Here is a 17,902-nt window from a genome sequence, read left to right on the forward strand (position 1 = left end):
ATGGATATAAAGACAGTTCTCCTGTGCTGCTGTGCACAGCGCAGATAATGCACAACTCCAGGTACGAACCAAAACACTGACTGAAGCTGATCATTCACAACTAACTCCAGAGTCCTGCAGTCCTGCAGTCCCGCAATGTAAGAGACAATTAAATCTCGTCTCTCACTATAGTCCACTTCTCTACAATGCCATTCTAGCCTTAAAACCTACATTTATATGTTATTCAATATTTTACTTTAGCGCAAAATATAGGCTTTTCTAAATCAAGCCCTGTTTCAAAAATGGTTATGTGCCATGTTATTGTATTTTGTGAATTAACTATAGTCTACAGTTTAACCCATTGATTCTCAGCCATTTTAATTTCAAGGACCCCCAAATTAAATTGATAGAAAGTAGCCTAGGCCATTTCATTATGATTTTTATCTCTGGACTGGGACCCCAGTCTCCATCCATCCATCTTCAACCGCTTATCCGTGGTCGGGTCGCGGGGCAACAGCTCCACCAGAGTGTTCCAGACTTCCCTCTCCAGAGCAACATTAGTGACTTCCTCATGGGGGACCCCAGTCTACATGGCCAAAAGCCAGTGTTAATTTAACTCAAAGTGTAGGCTAGGCCTACAAATGCTCACATCATATATAAATGAATTAGAAAACAAAAAACATTAAAAAACTAATTTATATCCGCTTTGTCATTTATATTAACATTTCCACAACAATATACAGGAAAATATGGCATATTTTGGACATAGTTCGAATGGTGATTAATCATGATTAAATTAATTTTGAAGCTGTGATTAATCTGATTAAATTTTTTAATCATTTGACAGCCCTAATATAATGTAAACTGTCCCAGAAAGTAAAGCAAAGTAAATCAGAAGTCTTCATTGGGGCAATACACATTTATGCTGTTCAATAAATTGATTCGTCCGAGTAGGAATTATCACCTTCAGATGTTCTCTCCCCCTGTATGTCTCCCCATATGTCTTTTCATATCACCACTTTGTGTAAAAGCTTTGCCACAGACTGCACAGACATAGGGCTTTTCCCCTGTATGAGTCCTCATGTGTAGTCTTAGTTTGTAGATATTACTAAAGCCTTTGCCACAAACTATACAGATATTTGTCTTTTCCCCTGTATGAGTCGCCATGTGTCTATCCAAAAGATCAGATTTGCGAGTAAAGCCTTTGCCACAGAGTGTACAAATAAAGGGTTTTTCTTCTGTATGTGTTTTCATGTGAGCCTTTAGCCCATGCATGTGACCAAAGCCTTTGCCACAAACTGTACAAATACAGGGCTTTTCACCAGTATGTGTGGTCATGTGATTTTCTAAATGGTAATTTACATTAAATCCTTTCCCACAAACTGTACAAATGAAGCGCTTTCCTCCTGTATGATTCGCCATGTGTTTCTTTAAGGATAAACTAAATTTAAAGCCTTTGCCACAAACTGTACAAGTAAAGAGCTTTTCTCTCAGAGTCCTCACTTGTTTTTCCTTAGGAACATGAATCCTCATGTGTATTTTTAGAACATCCTTCCGACAGAATGTTTTGCCACAAATTGTACAAAGAAATAGTTTTTCCCCTTTATGAATACTCGCATGTCTTTTTAGATGATCACTATTATTAAATGCTCTGCCACAAACTATACAGCTAAAGGGTTTTTCGCCTGTATGCGTCCTCATGTGTCTTTTTAAACCACCCCCGTCACTATAGCCTTTTCCACAATCTGAACAAATATATGTCTTTTCTCCAGTGTGACTCCTCATGTGTTGATCCCCTTTATGAATACTCTCATGTCTTTTTAGATGATCCCTATTATTAAATGCTCTGCCACAAACTATACAGCTAAAGGGTTTTTCACCTGTATGCGTCCTCATGTGTCTTCTTAAACCACCCCCGTCACTATAGCCTTTTCCACAATCTGAACAAATATATGCCTTTTCTCCAGTGTGACTCCTCATGTGTTGATTCAACACATGCCTTCGACCAAAGCCTTTGCCACAAACTTTACAAATATGTGGCTTTACACCTGTATGAGTAATCATGTGTCTTTTAAGATCTCTTCTTTCGCGGAATCCTTTGCCACAAACGGTACAAATACAGGGCTTTTCCCCTGTATGAATCATCATGTGTGTGTTAAAATAACTTTTTCTATCAAAGCCTTTACCACATTCTGTACAGCTAAAGCTTTTCTTTCCTTCGTGAATCCTCGTGGAGTTAGTTTGCTTTGATGATGTTAGGTCCTGGGACAGTTTGTTGTTCAAATACAATGTTTGTCCTTCCACATTTAGTGTCTTGCGTGGTGATTTCAGTGTCTTTTCAACGGACCGATCTTGCCTGGGTTCCCACTCATCACTGTCTTCAGGGTCAGATTCTTCCGTGGGCTCCCACTCATCACTGTCTACAGTACGAGATTCAGAACAGTCAGACGATTGGAGCTGGTCACTAGTTGTTTGTGATTGTCCACAGTCCTCTAGTGTTTTCATGTGTTCAGTTGAAGTGCTGGCAACAGGCTCTGTCTCTGTATTTTCATTATCATCTTCACAGATCATTTCTAGTAATGTCATTGTTGATCCATCAGCCTCCTGTGGTCTTTGAAGTAGCTCTTCCTGATCCCCTTTACTCAGTGGAGGCTCTGGATCCTCATGGTCCAGACTCGGGCTCCTCTCCAGCTGTTCAGAGGAAACATCCTCTTCACTCACAGGGGGGTGCAGGAAGTCTAGGGAAAAGATACAATAAGAGAACGTCATTGAATGTTTGAACTACATTTTATATGCAGTGCATTCTGTGTTTAGAGGAGCTTATGCTATAAATAAGTGCTCAATGTCCAATCCAATCCATCTTCATCAAACATCTGTTATTGGCTGCAATAACCTAATTTACCAATACACTTTCAGACTTGCCAACATTGGGAAAATGTTTTGAGTACTACAATTGTGTGCTTTCTCAATCTAGTACAAGCTTTCCGTCCCATGTATGGCATAGCACACAGTTTCGTACGGCGAGAGGGAGTGACAGAGAGAACGTTATATGAACAGCGTTTAATTTTGCATACTTTGATGTGAACATGCAGGCCTGCATGTAAAACACAGACATGTTGGCAGGTCTGGACTTTTTTACTGTAATATTTGAATCATCATCACATCAGCATTACTCAGCTTCCTTAACACATTCCATCCGTAGGACGTCTGGAAACGTCATAGGGAATCCAATCGACGGATGCATTGGACGTGTGTACACGTCCTAGCGCATCCTCAATGATACCAGGAATTTTTTCCTTTTTTAAATTTTTCAGTCGGACTTTCGGCCACCGTACGCTTCACTCGAATAGCACATTAGCTTCCCGTTCACCAGGTCTGGTGAGTCGCGGGCGCGTGTGCACGAAACGAGCACAACAAATTCACGGGACCGCGCTCACGTAAATACGCTTGCGTTGTCGCACCGCGACTTCTCAGAGCAAAAACGCGGGTCTCACTGAAAATGAACTATAGGCGCGTTTTATCGCTCCCAGTTTGCAAGGCCCTTTATGCGAATAGCTGCATACGGAATAACGATCCTGAAGGACAATTCAAAAAATGAAAATTGAAAAACCGTTTTAATTGTCTCCACCAGGCCGAAGGCATGGGGAGAGAGTATGTTTTGCACTCCGTCCGTCCGTGTGTCCGTCCGTCCGTGATCAGCTAATCTCCGGCACCGTTAACCCGGTCGATGCCAAATTTTGCACACACACTCCCTGGATGCCAACGATGAACCTCTGCCAATTTCCAGAACGGCCTGTTATAGCGCCATCAGGAGGCCGCTTTGTGCAAAACAAGTTTTTGGACAGTACACCTACAGATTTTGTCCAAACATCACGCAAATTGGTACACAGTCTCTCTAGAGCCATTCAACGAAACGGGTCTTTCAGATTTCTCAGACTCCATCCTGATTGGCTAAGATTGGCTTCCAAAGCAAGCAGGAGTGCTCAGTTTCAAACAAAATGCTGCAAATCATGAACACATCGTGTGATTTCCGTGAAATTGTGCACACACATTCCCACTAGGCCGAGGAAGAAATGCCACATGAACATTTTCAACTCAGCCTCATGGTGGCGCTATAACTGGCAGAAAAGTGTTTTTACCTCTAACTGCACGGATCTGTGGATAACTTTGTATGCCACCTCCCTAGAGGCCAAGGAAAAACCTTTGCCTGGAATTTTTCACATCTGCTCTTTATAGCGCCACCAGGAGGCCGACATATGTAAAACACATTTTCTAATATTACTCCTTCAGATTGTATCCAAATTTCACGCAAATCGGTACACATGCTCTCCATAGTCATGTGATCAAGACGGGTTTGTTTGATTTCTCATAATCCACCCTCATTGGCTACGATTGGCTTGTAAACTTTTCAGGAGTAGCCCGCTTTGTACCCATTTTGTACAAATCGCCGATTGTCCGATTGTGCTGAAACTGCATGCATATTCCCACTAGGCTTTGGAAGAAATGCCACTTGACAGTTTTCAAATCAGCCTCATGGTGGCGCTACAACAGGCCAAGCCACGTCACACACACGCACGCATGTACGCACGCGCACACACACGTTTATATTGCTCCTAAACATTTTGCCAAACATCACACTCACACTCCTATCCTCCTGGTGGAGACCTGTGCCCAGAAGGGCACTTTTTCTAGTTAATCTTTTGAATTTAAGTACTGTTACCCTTTACTGTAGCCTGACATCTTTTTAACCCAGTCATGCAGTCAGAAGAAGAGGAAATGTACCATAGGTGAATACCCAGGACCTGAATGGAAACAAGACCGCAAGGACTTTTTTCAGTGATCCATTTAGACTACTGTAAGAGTTTGACTGTACGGTTTACATTTTGACTAATAAAGTATTAAATCAATCAAACTTGTATTTATTTTGTATGTATGTATTTTATGAGTAGTAGCCTGTTCAGTAGCTGAGCAAAATTGTATAACATGTTCTTTTTGAGGGGCGCTAGCCCCTCCGATACACAGGTTTAATGTTTGTCTTTAGTTCAATGTTTGTTTTGTAAACACCATTGACAATGAAGGGAAAATGTACGTCATAATGTGCCATTTACGTCATATTGTCTCTTTGTTAATGGCGTCTAATTAGTTTGTGTTTGTTTTACATCACCATTACATCACCTAATCAACATGAGTTAGACTTTAATATATTAGCACCCCTCACTTCACACAGGTGTAATTTTTATTTGATTTATTTGATTCATCTATATTTTATTTTGTTACTTAGATTGGAACATGCCTAAAACAACCTAAAACTAGAAATGCACTCTGAGATGCCAACTTGTGTCTTACACACAAGTAGGCCATGTATGGCCTAGTCCTAGAGCTCTCTGCTGTCTGGGTAAGACTGCTGCTCAGAGTCCCTATAGATTCTCTATATAAGCTACTTTGAAGTAGTGTCTGGTACAACTGCTGGTCTAAATCCTCTCTACTTTGAGTGCTATAAACTAATGTCTACTACAACTGTTGTTCTAAATCCTTTAGACCCTTTAGACCTTATACCAACCTTGAAAAGTACCATAGTTACGTCACCAAGAATGGGTACATACCCAGCCGATCGCAGTACTTGCGCTCTCCATTATTAATTATAACTAGAACTGCACTGTCGAGTGCCAACTTACGCCTTGCACACAAGTAGGCCATCCATGGCCTACTTGTGTGCAAGCGGAGCGTGCAAGTACCACTACTAACTAAAGTCTATTACAACTGCTGTTCTAAATCCTTTAGACCCGTTATTGACCTTATACCTACCTTGAAGCCACCATCAACAGCCAATTAGGGGTATGCATACCATACATACATATTACTTTTGGTCCAGCCGACCACAATACGTGCGCACTCTGCTCGCGCAAGTAATGACTACAGCGGTGCCCGTTGGGCACTGGCCTACTTGGAACGATGCAAGTTGGAAATGCATGCCCCACCCAGTTAGTACGTCCGTGTCCGACAGACTCGACACCGGGCACTGCACTCCCTGTGGTGGTGTGGAACACGTGTGTCGAATTTGAAGTCGGGGTGAACGGTTCTCGAGTTACGTAGAATACAGATGTACACACGTACGTACACACAGAGACTTGGTGCATTTATAGATAGACTAGAGCGGTGCCTGTTGGGCACTGGCCTACTTGGAACGATGCAAGTTGGAAATGCCCCACCCAGTTATTATGTCGGTGTCCCTTTTATGCCCATATGGAGTTCTTTGTCAGGCATGGCCAAATATGGAGTCTATGCAGAAGTCAGAATTATGTCAGAACAGGCCAGCAGCTCCATATATGGAGATATAGGGGTGATCAGGTCCAGATCACGGGCAGAGGCTTTTGTGCTGGTTCTGGACAACCGGATATCCGACGAACGCGACACCGCACACTGCACTCCAAATGGGCATTAGCCTAGTGTATTATTGTTTGTGTACGTGTATTATTCTAACCTGACTCCACCAGATGGGGCAGCAGAGAGTACACTGGGTTCCCCCCTCCTGCTACCATCTGGGAACTCTCAGGCAGACTTGATGCCCGGCCACAAAACGGCCTGGCCAATCAGCAGCAGCTATCCCACCTCTAGCTGCTAAAAATCACTAAGAATCATGATAAAATGGCACAATTTTTTTCTACTCAGTCTGTGTCTCATAGGAGGGCTGTGGGCAGTTCAGAAACCCGTCCACCAGTGACATCATCATTAGGCAATTTTTTTTTTAAACAAGATCTTTTTACAAAAATGTTTAGATTTGTATTATCGTGAGAACGATGGCTTCCATTTTCGCATTGCAACTTTTCAGGAATAGAAAGCCTGCAGTTTCTATTAGCTTGGATTCCCCATCGATTATGTCACTGGTGGACGGGTTTCTGAACTGCCCACAGGCCTCCTAAGAGACACAGACAGAGTAGAAGAAAATGGTGGTGTTTTATCATGAACATTAGTGAGGACCAATTATATGAAGAGATGTTGAAAAGTGGTGAAGTGGTCCTATGTGATTAAATAAAAAGTTGCTCAAATTAAAAGAAAAGTGTTCAATTGTCACCTGGATGCCATGTTGGATTGCTATCATACTGTCTTCCTATTCTCTCTTCATCCTCTCCTCCCATCCCGTCTTCTCTTTCTTCGCCTCTTCCTGCTCTCTCCTCCGGTTCCTCTGCCAGAGGGGAGGGCACAGGACCATCACACTGTACCGCAGGGGAGGGCAGGAACACGGGATACTCCCTGGGACGGCCACGGCCACACTTCTGAGGTTTGACCAGCGTGTGCTGTACCGTCATACAGGAGACATCTGAGAGAGAGAGAGGACGCAGGATTTATTATTGACACACACACACACACACACACACACACACACACACACACACACACACACACACACACACACACACACACACACACACACACACACACACACACACACACACACACACACACACACACACACACACGTCTATCAGTCTGACAGTCTCTTTGCACAGCACTGATGTAGCGATGTTTCAGAGCACACCAAAACATTAGTTGCATTCAAGGGATGTCCACACAGTTTCTCTTTCTTTTATTAGTTGGTTTAGAATGAACAATTAGATGAGCAGAGGGAGAGCTACGGATGCTTCAAAGGGTCAAAAAATGTGATAACGCATTCATTTGGACAGCACTATTTTTATGTATTATTCATCTTTCTTGTATTTATTTATTTAGCGAATGCAATGTTCTTAAGCCAAGCGGTTGCCTCCTGGTCTGCTGTATGGAGTATTGCCCTCTCCAATCTTTGGAGAGGGCAAACTTCAATCATGTGCTCCATAGTTTGTTCCTCACCACACGCACAGTGGGCTTGGGCTACTGCCCCATTTGTGAAGGCTGGCCAAGCAGGGGCCATGTCCAGTCCTGAACCTATTGAGTGTAGACCACTGTCTCCTTGGGAGGGTGGTGCCAGGTACCTGTTGGTTGGGGTCTGACACCAGGTGTTTGTTTGGACCTCATTGGACTCCCATTCCCTTTTCCAAGCTGATTGGATGGTGAAGTCAGCTGGTGGGGGGTTCTTCCAAATTGGTCGTCTAGATGGGAGTCGAGCAGTGGGTAGGTAGAATATGTCTGCATGGATTGGTAGGTGGGGAGAGTCTTTGACCTTTTGAAGCATCCTTTGAGAGACTGCTGCTCGCTGGATGTGTGGGGGGGGGGGGGCTATTTTTGATAATACTGGGAGCCAGGGGAGTGGTGTGGAGCGAATAGTCCCAGTTATGGTTCTCATCAGCTGATTCGACCGTTATCTCTGTATTGAATAGGCGAAATCACTGGCATACTCACCATAGCCTGGTCAAGGTTTCCCCCTGGTGGACGTGTCATTTCAAACTATTGTCAGCGCATGGAAACTAGGGGCTACTAATATATACTATTCTCTGCCTATCGGGACGTAACTCGGACGGCGCTGAGTCGGGTCTGGTGGCCGTCGCAACGCTCAGCACTGCGACTGCGGCGGTGCCTCACGTAGCTCAAGGCCACCAGACACGGCGCGCCTCCGTCAGGACATCAGTGATAATGACAATAGGTGATAATGACATACTGAAACAGTGAGTATGCCAGTATGGCCATATTGGGCCTATTCAAAGGTGCTGATAACGGATGATTTCGCCTATTCAATAGAGAGATAACAGTCGAATGGGGTGGTTCTCATGGTGGTATTGAGCTGGGTGTCCATTTGGTGTGTGTGTGATGACCTAAGGTGCACTCACACGGTTAATGCAATGCTCTGTGCTCGTTGGATCAATGCTGTGTAGTATCATGGCCGCCCAATGCATTTCCAATGGAGGTCACATGGTTTGACACAACATAGGGGGAGGGGTCTGTTGTATGGCTTTCAGCTGTGTTTCGACTGCGCCCCTCCCCCTCATACAACACAATGTTGTGTCAAACCATGTGACCTCCATTGGAAATGCATTGGGCGGCCATGATACTACACAGCATTGATCCAACGAGCACAGAGCATTGCATTAACCGTGTGAGTGCACCCTTAGACCAGACAGGGGCACAATATTCTGCTGCAGAGTATGACAGGGCCAGTGCTGAGGCGCGCAATTAAAGTTATCTCACCAATATTTGGGGAGTTTCATCATGGCAAGGCACATAACCCAAACCTCTATAAAAGTGTAATTTGCTTAATGTGATAAACAAAGTTGCTAAAATTAGAAGTAAAGTGTTCCATTGTCACCTGGATGCCATGTTGGATTGCCATCATACTGTCTTCCTATCCTCTCTTCATCCTCTCCTCCCGTCTCCTCTTCTCTTTCTTCGCCTCTTCCTACTCTCTCCTCCTCTTCCTCCGTTTCTTCTGACAGAGGGGATAAACTTTATTTGTATAGCACCTTTCATTAAAAAAATATAAATATATAAACATAACAAGCAGCGGAATGCCAGAAAAAACTGAATCTGGCAAACAGAAGCATAGCTAAACAGTGTAGTTAAAATAAAGAACAAGTCAATATAATAAAAAAATATATACAAATTAAAAAATAGTAGCAATACGAAAACACCCACAGCCACTTAAAATTGCAAGATGGCAGCGATTTTTCAAGATCCACCATTAGTTAGTGACACAAGCCTGCAAATTACTGGTTAGTCTTACTGGTTACTTGCCAAGAAAACACCCCCAGCTACTTGAAATTTATATTTTCAAGATGGCCGCCCCCTGGATCTTGAAAATATCAATTTTAACTTTACAAATACAGGGCTTTTCACCTTTATGAGTTGTCTTGTGTCTTATCCAAATGTGCCTTGTTAAATGTCCCGGTCGATCAAAGCCTTTACCACAAACTGTACAGATAAAGGGTTTTTCTCCTGTATGAGTTCTCACATGACTTTTTAGATGATCCTTTCTAACAAAAGCTTTGTCACAAAGTCTACAGCTAAAGGGTTTTTCGCCTGTATGCGTCTTCATGTGTTTCGTTAAACCACTCCCGTCACTATAGCTTTTCCCACAATCAGAACAATTATATGGCTTTTCTCCTGTGTGACTCAACATGGAGTGAGTTTGTTTTGATGTCATGTGGAGCTGGTCAACACTAGTTGTTTGTGACTGTCCACAGTCCTCTAAATCAGCTTGTGCTTCCATGTGTTCAGTTGAAGTGCTGGCAACAGGCTCTGTCTCCATATTTTCATTATCATCTTCACAGATCATTTCTAGTAACATCATTGTTGATCCATCAGCTTCCTGTGGTCTTTGAAGTAGCTCTTCCTGATCCCCTTTACTCAGTGGAGGCTCTGGTTCCTCCTGGACCAGACTGGGGCTCCTCTCCAGCTGTTCAGAGGAAACCTCCTCTTCACACACAAGGGGATGCAGGAATTCTATGGAAAAGATACAATAAGAGAAAGTCATACTTAACATTTGTTTTCTGTTTCATAAGGAACCTATGCTCTAAACAGATCCTCTGTTTAGAGGAACCTATGCTGTAAATACATGTTCAATGTCCAAACCATGAATCCATCTACATCAAACACATCTGTTACTACTGTAGTAGCCTGACCAGCAGCTGAGCAAAGATGTATAACATGTACTATTTAATAAAATGCTGTGCAACAATTACAATTTGTCTAGGATACACACACACACACACACACACACACACACACACACACACACACACACACACACACACACACACACACACACACACACACACACACACACACACACACACACACACACACACACACACACACACACTTTCTACCATGCATGCAGGTGCCACATGCTAACGTCTATCAGTCTCTTTGTACAGCACTGATGTAGCGATGTTTCAGAGAAATCAGTAGTTGTGTTCATGTTCATGTTATCGCCCAACATTGTGTCGTTAATGTAAAAGGTATCCACATCCTGCTGTAAAACAACTGTAAAATTCAGGTATATTAGACAAGCCGCGCAGTACAGACAAGCTTTTAGCATGTTTGTTTAACTCTTCACCTGGCGTTTTCCATTTCCTCTTTTACACTAGACACGCTCTAAAGTCGCTGTGAATGGTTGAGATGGCCGTATAATCAAATCTTAAATGAGATTGTCCTTAACACTAGGATGTCTGAAAAAAAATCACTACTACTATGACGGCTAACGGTCAGGATGACCGTGTTTTTCGTGCTATTTGATTGGCCATTCTCTCCCCCACTCGTCTAATCTTCACCTCTCTCTGCACCCGTCGACGGCTTGCCATTGTCTTCTAAATGTTACATTCCAACTAATTCAAGGCAGCAGTTTCAACTAGACAGGACAACTCAAGTTATTTTTTATTTTTTATTTCAGTTTACCAAACTATAATTATAGTGACGGTGTGAGCGCTATATTGAATACCCTTGCGCAGCAAACACTGTCCGACTTTGTATTGAGCCAATAAAATAGGCTACCACACGTTATTGTAACAGCCAGAGCCAGGCACATTGCTCAGAGTCAGACGAAATACGACATTATAATAAAAATAAAATAAAACTTTATTTGTATAGCACCTTTCATGACATGAAATGCAGCTCAAAGTGCTTTACACAAAAAAGAAAAGAAAAGCAGGGCATAAGCAGGGCATAAACAATACAGTTATATATTGTCATTTTTATATAGAGGGGGGAACATCGATGTAATTAATATATATTTGATTGATTGTGCCAAAAAAAGGAAAGAGCCGTGCGTGCGTGCAAATCAGAAAGGTTTACAGACAAAGGAGTTGGGAGTGGCTAGCCTTCTATATAATGCTGCGCACATATATTAGCCTATATATATATTTAAAAAATACCCAGCATAATTTTTGGGAAGGCTAAGCCTGGCCTAGCCTTACATACCCGCCGCCTATGATCGATGTAATTTATATATATTTGATTGATTGTGCCAGCAGAGAGGTCCGTAGCAGCAGCACGGTTTATATATACACCATAGGATAGGTCAAGTCATGTGACGCATCACCGCCACAAATAGTGCTACAGCATTATCTAAAATGCACTTCCGCATACCTCACCGTCAGTTACTTGGATCCATGAACATTTAGACGGAGAGAGAAAAAAAAGAGAGCCGTGATGCGTGGAAATCATGCAGTTCCACTGGTCGCGTGCAGAAAAGTTTACAGACAAAGAAGGACGGACAGAACTGTTCTTCTGACTGACAAAACATTTAGAAGTCCTGGTCAATGCATGATACATGATCAGCCTACATGGGTCACTTGACAAGAATATTGTTGAGGCATTTGAAATTTCAAGATTTCCACATTACTGGAGCAGCAGTCTTTGTGGGTCACTTGACAATAAGCCACCCACAGCTACTTGAAATTTCAAGATGGTGGCCATTTTTCAAGATGGCCACCACCTTAGTGGAGTAGTTAGGTATAAGAAATCATTTAGTTGGTGATAGAAGCATGTAAATTAGGGTAAGAAGACCATGTAAATTAGGGAAAGAAGAAAAAAAAGGGCAGGGTACACGGCACTTTTTCGAATTATTTCATCGCCCCTAAACATTGTGTTTATTGTCATGATTTGTCACAACAAGAGTTGGCCTTGTCCGAGGCTTACATGTCTTTAATTAAATACTTTTTGAAACGTCTACAAATAAATGGGGAATTTATTATCTTCTGGGCCTGTCATCGTCATGAAAGGGGGCAGGATTAGGGAATAGGCTATTCTGTAGGCTGTTTCCTAGCATAATATTTCATAGTCATAGATTCATACTTGTTCTACATACAATGAAGACTAAAGGCTCATACATAGTCTGGATTTTCGGTGGTGAGGTGACCACCGCTCCGGTGGTGAGCTGACCACCGGAGCTGAAATAACGTTGAGCGGTGGTGAGTAAAAACAGAGAGAAGGGCTGGGGCGGTGGCTTGCTCGTCACCGCGGCTCGTGACGTCATGTTGTAGTTTGGTGGTCAACTCACCACCGAAAATCCAGATTATGTATGAGCTTTAAGGCTGGGATTTTGACAGTCCAAAACCCATGCGGTATTACAGATTTGGGTTGTTGCAGGGGACGCCCTAAACACACCCATGACTAATTCAAGGCCGTTTTGCGCACGCCACAGGTGTCGGAGAGCGCATCTTACCGTGCTCATAATTGCAAAATGACATTGGCCACGCCTCCATCTCTTGTCATATCATATGACGTTCAAAATGGGGCCCTAAGAGTCTAAGAGGTTCTAATCTAGGAGATCCCCAGCTGAAATGGTTAATACAATCAGTCAAACCAAATGTTGAATGGGGGTCCCTGGCCACAATAGCTGGGGGCGGACTCGTAAAGAATCACCACAATTTGGCTTTTGGTGACTAGTTTTTGAATTTTGGTGTGGTGTTAGGTATGGGTATAAGGTTTTCAAAAAGCTGTGCAAACACGTTGGGCACGCCCCCTAGTGGGCTGTTTGCACAGACTCAAATATTAGATACGTATAGCTATGGTTGTAAACCAAAATAATTGATCAAATAGATTCTGTTACTATTGGATGTGCTAAATAACATACTAAAGTTTTAGGAAAAACGAACAACCAGAAAGGCATCGTTTTCAAGATGGCGTCCACGGTGGCTGCCGGGAGCTTAAAATGCCGGTTTCATTCCAAAGTTGCTAACCGACCACTAGGGGGCGAGCCAAATTAGTTTGCGATGTTTTTTGAAAACCTTATGAACATACCTAACAGCATGCCAAAATTCAAAGTGCATAATTTGTATGATTTTTTACATATTAAATCCCAGTTTATAGGCATTTTAGCTCATTTTAGCCACCGTAGACGCCATCTTGAAAACGATGCCTTTCTGGTTGTTCATTTTTCCTAAGATTTTAGTATTTTAGCACAACCAATAGTAACAGAATCCATTGTAAAATCTCTTTTATCAATTATTTTGGTTTTCAACCATACACTGACCTCATGGCGCGTAATCAGCGCCTCAAACGGTGACTCCGCCCACCCCCGGGGGAAGTTGTGATTTGCGCTCGTTCACTGCAATGCAATTTGCGGCATTTTCAAAACAATATTGAGCAGAGTAGCGATTATCAAACGTATTTGCAATGCCATACGTTGAAAGATGTTGCCCGTGGACAAGGCACGCTACCTCTGCAAGTTAGATAGCGTTGGCATAGATGTTTGTCCGTATGTGATTAAGGATTGGACCAAGTTGCATTGGCAGCCATAGAAAATTCTTACCCCAGGCTAAAACCGGATGTGACGTTTTTGGGCGTTCCTGTCTAGCGTGGTGTCAGTGTATACCTATAAGTGTCTAATATTTGAGTCTGTGTAAACAGACCACTGGGGGGCGCTCCCAATACGTTTGCACAGCTTTTTGAAATCATTATACCCATACCACGCCAAAATTCAAAAACTAGTCACCAAAAGCGGAATCTTTCCAAGTGCGACCCCAGCTACAAACATATTTTCAGATGGGGTCTGTCCTTGACTTGAAAATGTTTGACAACCAAATGAAATATGTATGTTTCTGTCCACTCAACTACAACATGTGTTAGTGACCCGCAACAACCAACCACCATCTTATGAAACAAGACAAGACGAAATTCACATCTAAATAGTATAGGATCTAATAGTAATCTCAGCAAGGCAAATGGCTTCTTGGTTAGAGTGGGTGACAATGTTATCACACGTAAAGATGAAATTACCTACCTAGGTTCCATCCTGGAGGCTAATCTTTCCGGTGATAAAATGGCCACCAACGTAATCAAAAAAAGTCAACCAAAGAACAAGATTCCTCTACAGGATCTCCTCACTGGTCGACAAAAACACCTTGAAGACCTTAACAGGAGCTTCTTTGACTATGCATGCACCTCCTGGTACCACAGCACCTCAAAGGCCCTTAAAACTAGGCTCCAGACCTCCCAAAACAAACTGGTCAGGCTCCTACTTGGCCTCACCCCCCGAACCCACCTGCCCACTTTGACAGACTGGCATGGCTTAGGGTCGGCGACAGAGTACAGCATCTTGCGATGGGTCTGGTGCACAAGATTCGATACTCCACCAAGATACCCATGTACCTGTGTAGATACTTCCTTAATGTTAACTAAGTCCACACCCACAACACCAGAGGGAGTGCAACGAACCATGTTCAACCCAGATTCGGCACAAACAAGGGACTAAATTATTTTCGCTCCTATGCCACCAAAATGTGGAACGCCCTACCAACAGTCATTAAGACATGCGAATCCCTTGACTCCTTCAAAACCGCTCTCAAAGGGCACCTACGGATAGCTGCAATTCGAAACTGGCCCCCGTAAAATCGGAATCCCCCCCACCCCCCCCTTTTCCCCTCACTGTATAGGTTTCTTTTCCCTTTTTACCTCCATTATGATGAATTCCTGTACTGTTCTTTGTCTATATAGAAGTGTCTATTTTACGTCTCTAAATGTTTTGATGAATTGAACATGGTGGACCCTGTTGTAAACAAGTGTAATGCTTAATTGGGTCGTCCACTCACAGTTAACAGCCTTTGTATTGAGTTTGTGCTTGAAATGTACTGTAATTCTGCAAACTGTTAATAAGATTTTCAATCAATCAATCAAACAAACAAGTACTACAGCATGACGTCACAGTGGTTCAAATAATGCAGCTCAACCAACCTGTTCTGTGTAGTTTGATGTGTGGCTGTGAAAAGAGGTCCAGCTGTTTGTTTCGTCTCTCCAGCAGAGTTTCTAGTGTCTCTATCTCTCTCTGGAAGAGGTTGAATATGATCTCTGTAGCCAAACTGAGACGGTCGATGACAAACACTCTGACAAGCTTCACACAACATTCATCAACACCACGCTGTTTTTCTAAAACACACAATATCTCCTCTCCAACCGACGTCAGATGTTCATTTATAGACAGCCGTACAGTCTCTATTTGACACATGTTACCTCCTTCATGAGACATTTTTCAGCAAGCTTTGTTGATCACCGCCATGAAAACAACACGCGCTCCCTTCAGGGTTATAGTGCGTTGCGCATGTGCAATGAAGCAGAGGCAGAGCCATATAGAACAACCATAGAGTATATATATAATAGAGACTGAACTAGCGCGAAGCTCCGCCCCCCCAGCTATTCATGTCAGTGGAAGTTGCTCAGTGGCGTTTTGAAGCACCCGGAAGACTGCCGGAAGTCCCTCCCAGGACCTCAACTTTGAGGTCCTGAGTGACGTAGGGCAACCGAGCGCTCAACGTTAAAGCCCAGCTGCACGGGGTTTCCCGGTCATGAATCCACGGGTCCGCCTGTAGTCCCTCGTCCTACCACTAGGACCTAGAGCTTCAACGTTGGAAAGCCTGCCTGCCCCCTTGAGAACAACCCAAGAGGAGAATTAGCAAGAGAGGCCAACTTTGCTTTACTTCCTGTATCTGCGTGAGGTGGGCAGAGATGGAGTACTTGTAGAGAGGCTGGGAGGCCTATCTCACAGCCCGTTTTTCACGCCCACTTCCGGTAAATAGTGGTGACTTTAACATGAGCATTTACCTTATATATATACTCTATGGCATTTACACGTTTTTTTCTCTGGAGAATCTAAGTACATTTTCTAATGTAAAAATGTGACAGACCAATATTATTATGAAGCAAACAATATGGTAAATCAGCTCGAACAGATAGAACAAACCTTACCTTGAGAAAACAAAAGTTGTAGACTTCTTAAATTACCTCTGTTAACACCGTCTCCACACCTTAGCGCAAAACGGTTTTAAAGGTGCTGCCACACGGTCGAAAGAGCTGCGCACGTTCTCGGCTGCGCGTAGCTTAAAGCTTGAGTTTTTAGACAGCTTGTCACCGTCTCCACACCTGAGCGCAAAACTTTCTTAAGCTGCGCACTTCTTAAGCTGCGCGCAGCTTAAAGCTTGAGTTTTTAGACAGCTGGTGGATGGAAATTAAGCTCCACCTCCGCCGAAGACTTGAGCGGAGGAGAGCGTTTCCGGGAATCTGGCCGTCGCGCAAGTATTCGGCGGAGGTGGAGCTTAATTTCCATCCACCAGCTGTCTAAAAACTCAAGCTTTAAGCTACGCGCAGCCGAGAACGTGCGCAGCTCTTTTGATGGTGTGGCAGCGGCTGGTCACCGTCTCCACACCATAGCGCAAAACGTTCTTAAGCTGCGCACTTCTTAAGCTGCGCGCAGCTTAAATTCTGAGTTTTTAGACAGCTGGTGGATGGAAAAGAAGCTCCACCTCCGCGGAAGACTTGAGCGGAGGAGAGCGTTTCCGGGAATCTGGCCGTCGCGCAAGTATTCGGCGGAGGTGGAGCTTAATTTCCATCCACCAGCTGTCTAAAAACTCAAGCTTTAAGCAGCGCGCAGCCGAGAACGTGCGCAGCTCTTTTGACCGTGTGGCAGCACCTGGTGGATGGAAATTAAGCTCCACCTCCGCGGAAGCCGCTGCCACACGGTCGAAAGAGCTGCGCACGTTCTCGGCTGCGCGCAGCTTAAAGCTTGAGTTTTTAGACAGCTGGTGGATGGAAATTAAGCTCCACCTCCGCTGAATTCTTGCGCGACGGCCAGATTCCCGGAAACGCTCTCCTCCGCTCAAGTCTTCCGCGGAGGTGGAGCTTCTTTTCCATCCACCAGCTGTCTAAAAACTCGGAATTTAAGCTGCACGCAGCTTAAGAAGTGCGCAGCTTAAAACCGTTTTGCGCTATGGTGTGGAGACGGTGTAAGCTGCGCACTTCTTAAACTGCGCGCAGCTTAAATTCTGAGTTTTTAGACAGCTGGTGGATAGAAAAGAAGCTCCACCTCCGCGGACTTTTTGGGCGGAGGAGAGCGTTTCCGGGAATCTGTCCGTCGCGCAAGTATTCCGCGGAGGTGGAGCTTAATTTCCATCCACCAGCTGTCTAAAAACTCAAGCTTTAAGCTGCGCGCAGCCGAGAACGTGCGCAGCTATTTTGACCGTGTGGCAGCACCTTAACATGAAGCGTCTATGGAGTGACGTCACGC

At 43.8% G+C, this 17,902-nt stretch overlaps 1 protein-coding gene across 2 annotated transcripts; it reads right to left on the bottom strand.

The window, feature by feature from the left end:
- Positions 1 to 658: 658 nt before the first annotated feature.
- Positions 659 to 15,951, bottom strand: LOC306943980 (uncharacterized protein). Of its 2 annotated transcripts, none has more exons than XM_079530564.1 (5): positions 15,580 to 15,951; positions 9,742 to 10,347; positions 9,215 to 9,331; positions 7,052 to 7,297; positions 659 to 2,717 (listed from the first exon to the last, which is right to left on the bottom strand). In XM_079530564.1, the coding sequence occupies exons 1-5, from the start codon at positions 15,869 to 15,871 to the stop codon at positions 946 to 948; spliced, it is 3,033 nt and encodes a 1,010-aa protein (XP_079386690.1). In that variant the 5' UTR covers positions 15,872 to 15,951; the 3' UTR covers positions 659 to 945. The 2 variants fall into 2 exon arrangements, with proteins under 2 accessions (XP_079386690.1, XP_079386689.1); XM_079530563.1 differs by having other exon boundaries at positions 9,215 to 9,334.
- Between the last annotated feature and the right edge of the window lie 1,951 nt (positions 15,952 to 17,902).

Source organism: Electrona antarctica (assembly GCF_951216825.1).
Source record: "Electrona antarctica genome assembly, chromosome: 19".
Classification (NCBI taxonomy): domain Eukaryota; kingdom Metazoa; phylum Chordata; class Actinopteri; order Myctophiformes; family Myctophidae; genus Electrona; species Electrona antarctica.

Excerpts from the sequence above, each read along its gene's own strand:
- LOC306943980 (XM_079530563.1), bottom strand. The coding sequence starts at position 15,871 with ATGTCTCATGAAGGAGGTAACATGTGTCAAATAGAGACTGTACGGCTG. Across the intron at positions 10,348-15,579 it reads CATCAAACTACACAGAACAG|AATTCCTGCATCCCCTTGTG; the intron begins GTTGGTTGAGCT and ends TCTTTTCCATAG. Across the intron at positions 9,335-9,741 it reads ACACAAGACAACTCATAAAG|AAGAAACGGAGGAAGAGGAG; the intron begins GTGAAAAGCCCT and ends CCCCTCTGTCAG.